The 3,770-nt window shown below is 37.6% G+C and overlaps 1 protein-coding gene across 2 annotated transcripts in view; it reads right to left on the bottom strand.

The window, feature by feature from the left end:
• Window positions 1-384: 384 nt before the first annotated feature.
• Window positions 385-3,770, bottom strand: part of LOC122330231 (cyclin-dependent kinase 8-like) — a 6,646-nt gene continuing 3,260 nt past the window's right edge. The window contains exons 7-12 of one of the 2 annotated variants that reach the window (XM_043227085.1): window positions 3,542-3,611; window positions 3,366-3,438; window positions 3,188-3,285; window positions 2,932-3,019; window positions 1,557-1,715; window positions 385-1,007 (exon numbers count right to left, since the gene is read on the bottom strand). In XM_043227085.1, the coding sequence (XP_043083020.1) occupies window positions 882-1,007; window positions 1,557-1,715; window positions 2,932-3,019; window positions 3,188-3,285; window positions 3,366-3,438; window positions 3,542-3,611 (614 nt within the window). In that variant the 3' untranslated portion in view covers window positions 385-881. The remainder of the gene's footprint in view (window positions 1,008-1,556; window positions 1,716-2,931; window positions 3,020-3,187; window positions 3,286-3,365; window positions 3,439-3,541; window positions 3,612-3,770) is intronic. The other variant, XM_043227088.1, reaches the window with a different exon arrangement.

Below are 3,770 nucleotides of genomic sequence, written 5' to 3'. Positions count from 1 at the left end.
ATATTTCATTACAATACAGTACAATGCATGTTCAATCTGCTGTCCACACAACGTTTGTCATGAAGTTCTAAGGCCGATCTTTCACGCATAACAGCCGGTCTGACAGCAAAATGGAAGTTGCTGACCTCTCCTAACGTAAAACCAAAACATTAAATTATTAACTACTAAAATCAAGTTTGTTGTTTCTTTTATACCGCCTTCTACCAGTATGATCCAGCAGGGGGCACTAGAGGATCTCATTATGCTTCAGTCAGCAGCTCCAGCACAGAGAATTCGGTCCCCAGCAATGGGCTAAAAGAGTGAGTGCTTCAGTATTTGTATGCATATGTATGTATATGTGTGTGTGTGTGTGTGTGTGTGTGTGTGTGTGTGTGTGTNATAGCAGCTTTAAGTCTTGGAGAGGCCAACGGATTTCAAAAGTGAGGGCAAGAAGGACCGGGGCTAAAGAGATTGGATGGTACGGTGGATCTCCACCTCACTCCAAACCAGTCTCACTACTTAGTGCAGCTGTTCAGTACCACATATTGAGAATGTTTGTTGCTTTTTTTGTGTTTTTCTTTTTCGTGAAGTATCACAGACTTGCAGCGAAGACTTGAACTATCACCAATGGAACAAATATCCGCTTTTCATCAGCTTTTTTTCATTTGTTTTCACTTAGAGTCTATTATTTATTTATTTTCTTTTTTTCTCCTTTTGTCAGCGGAGGATAATGTCAGCTGTATGATACGGTGATGTGTTGTTAGGTTACAGTTACTGTTCCTGCGGTGAAAATGCTGCACAGCAAAGCGCCCAGTGAGTGGGGCGGTTCGGCTCAGGTCCACACCCGCCTCCCTAAGTACATTCTCCCTATTGGGCACTGTGAGAGGGGGGCGTGGCCTGACTCAGTAGCGGTGGGTCTGGTGTGAGTACTGTGGAGGCTGCTGGGAGGTAGAGGAGTATCCCATGCTGCTTTGGGGCAATGATGTGCTTGGTCCTGGGTTCTGGTAGGCAGCATGTGGATTGGAGCGCTGAAACACAGAAGAACGTTGATTTAAGTTTTCTGCTCGTTTCAGAAGCAACATGTGACTACCTCTACAGAAGACAATGCATGGGGTCCGACAGACTGTTTTTTTGAGATCTTTAAGTAGCACTTTGCTGCTCATGCATGCAGCAGCAGGCACTCGAGAAAAACAAATGCATGTAAATGGAATTTTGCTGAAAGAAAGCATGGAAGACGACAACATTTTTGCGACAAAAGGACCGAAATGAGTCGACAGTCAACTTTGAGGACCAGAGAAAATGTGAATGCAAAATGAATAAATGTAGATGTAAATGTGCTTAAATTTACTCCGTTTAAGTCATTGTGTGGCATAATTTTCATTTTATATATGTATATGCATATGTATATTTGTGTATATGTGTGAGTGTGTGCATTTGTTTGTACTTTATATAAAATTTAATTATTGCATTTTTATTGTATTTGAATAAAAGAACAGAATAAATATAGAAATCATTTGACTGCACTTGCCTACATAACACAAGCATCCATATAAGAGGTTTATGTTCACGTGTGTTACCTGGTAATCTGAGGTCATGATCAGGCCACTTGAGGTAGTAGTGGGCGGAACCACTCTCACCTTCTTCAGAGGGGGGCCTTGTGCGTGGCTGTTGTCAGGGTTACCTGTGTGCCCCGCCCCATTGGTGTGGTTGTTCCCCTGCTGCTGCTGCTGGTTTTTCTGCAGTTGTACAAAAGAAAGAAAATTGCAATTCATAAAAATAAAAATTATCGCAGTTCTAACTACATAATATGCTGACCAAATAATTTCTCAACCAATTTAAAATTAAGAAAAGCCTCTAAATCAACGAATAGGCAACTGGCGGCTTGCTGGATCAAGTTAGACTCGGAAGATCAAAATGAAAACAAGTCACCTACATATTTATAATGTTTATAATGTTAATACTATCTCCAACCAGGAGAGGTCGCTCTAGCCGCATCATATTCCTTTCGGCTCAGTAGGACGCTCTCCAATGTAAACATTCACTAACATTAGCAAATAATAAATGAAAAACTAACCAAGAAAACAGCATTTTCCTGTCAAGATGGTAAATAGATTATCTTTTTTTACCAAATCCAAGGGGATACCCATTTGTTTGGACTGTTTCAAAATCTGTATAAATCATCACACCACTGCTCAAACAACAGGGCGCTAGAGCCTCAACTTTCAAAACTCTGTGGTTTGTGCGAGTCCTTAACTCAAACTGTTTACATTTAAGGCCATGGAAACTCTTAAATGATACAAAAAGCCTATATTAGATTACATTTCTATATGGATTAATATGACGATTAAAAGCGAAACCTGATGGAAGAGAACGAATGAGCTTTTTCAATAAGCCCTTCTGCTGGTTTTGTTACTCATTTTTAAAAAAGCTACTGCGTTCTAAAAATCAAAGCGATTAAGAGACTAGATATGACTACCGAATTAAATATTAAATAATTATTGCTTAAATTAATTTAAATAAGTTAGACTAATTTTTTTTCTTAAAAATTGTTTAAAGGCTGAAATGTGAAGCTCAGATCTTATAAAAGGTATTTGTTAAATAGGTAAGTTGTTAAATTTTATGTTAAAAATCTTGCAGATACCAATATTATTGTACCATTTTGAATAAGACATTTTAGGTCCTCTTAAGTTGACCACTACTAAAAAAGGACCTCTGTACATTTGTTTGTACAGACTATGCATTTACAATGTTTACATTTGCTTGTTGGGGCAATATTTCTTTTCCTTCTGACTTGACAAAAGAAATTGCATTATTTATGCTTGAATTTTCTTCAATAAAAAGGAAACTGAGTAAGACAGTGTGAAAGGTATGAAGATGTGGATTAGTAGTCTTATATTAAATGGTCAGAAATGTATTAATACACAGAGAAATACTCAAAAGCAGAAAACACACATTTCTTACTTTATCTGCCTTGTCTTCTGGCTCCTCTTCCGTCAGGAATTCTCGTTTAGGATAAGGAATCTGGCAGCCAGCGAAGACACTAAACAAAACACAGCTTTTTAGACAACATGTTATGCAAGTATAGCTCTGCAGTTGACCTAATGTGGGGTACTTGCTGTATATGTATGTGTTTTTTTATACATGTATGCACAAAGACAGAAATCCTAATTATAATAGTTCAGCTGATTTTCGACTTAAAATCACTTACTCAGACGTGGGTAAAGGCTCCTCCAGGAAGTACGGGTCTTGCATGGCCTGCTCAGATGTGATTCGGCGGATTGGGTCCATAGTAAGCAGCTTTTGCAGCTGAGAGGGAGTTCATAAGTTAACAGCAGTATTTACGAAAACTAATATATGAGATTTGCAAATTCTATTTGCCCACTTACCAAGTGGAATGCTTTGCTGTCAGGTTTGACTTTATGTTTCTCCATATACTTTATAAGGCTGCAGTTAGTGTACCTACAGCAAGAGGGACCAATACCATCAGAACAAAAACCTTATTTCAAAAGAAATGCCTTATTGGTATGATATTTTTACAGTCAAAGTTGAAAATCAAACTAACGTATTCCTCCTAAAGTCTTTCATCAACGTAGAGTGTTCCGGCATCTTCTTAATGTCCTCCCAGTCTTTATCTGAGAAGAAAATTAGATTACAAAGATTATCAGGAGGATAATTGACTAAAGCATTGTGAACTATTAACTTAAGCTGAACTGTAACTGTGAAAATAAAGATCTAAACAACAATTATTCATTTGTTATTCAATTTTATATTCAGTTTATTTTATTTTATTT

The sequence above is a fragment of the Puntigrus tetrazona genome, chromosome 24, assembly GCF_018831695.1.
Source record: "Puntigrus tetrazona isolate hp1 chromosome 24, ASM1883169v1, whole genome shotgun sequence".
NCBI classification, from domain to species: Eukaryota; Metazoa; Chordata; class Actinopteri; order Cypriniformes; family Cyprinidae; genus Puntigrus; species Puntigrus tetrazona.
The sequence above is the reverse complement of the archived record's forward strand: the minus strand, read 5'-3'. Positions and strand labels throughout refer to the sequence as shown.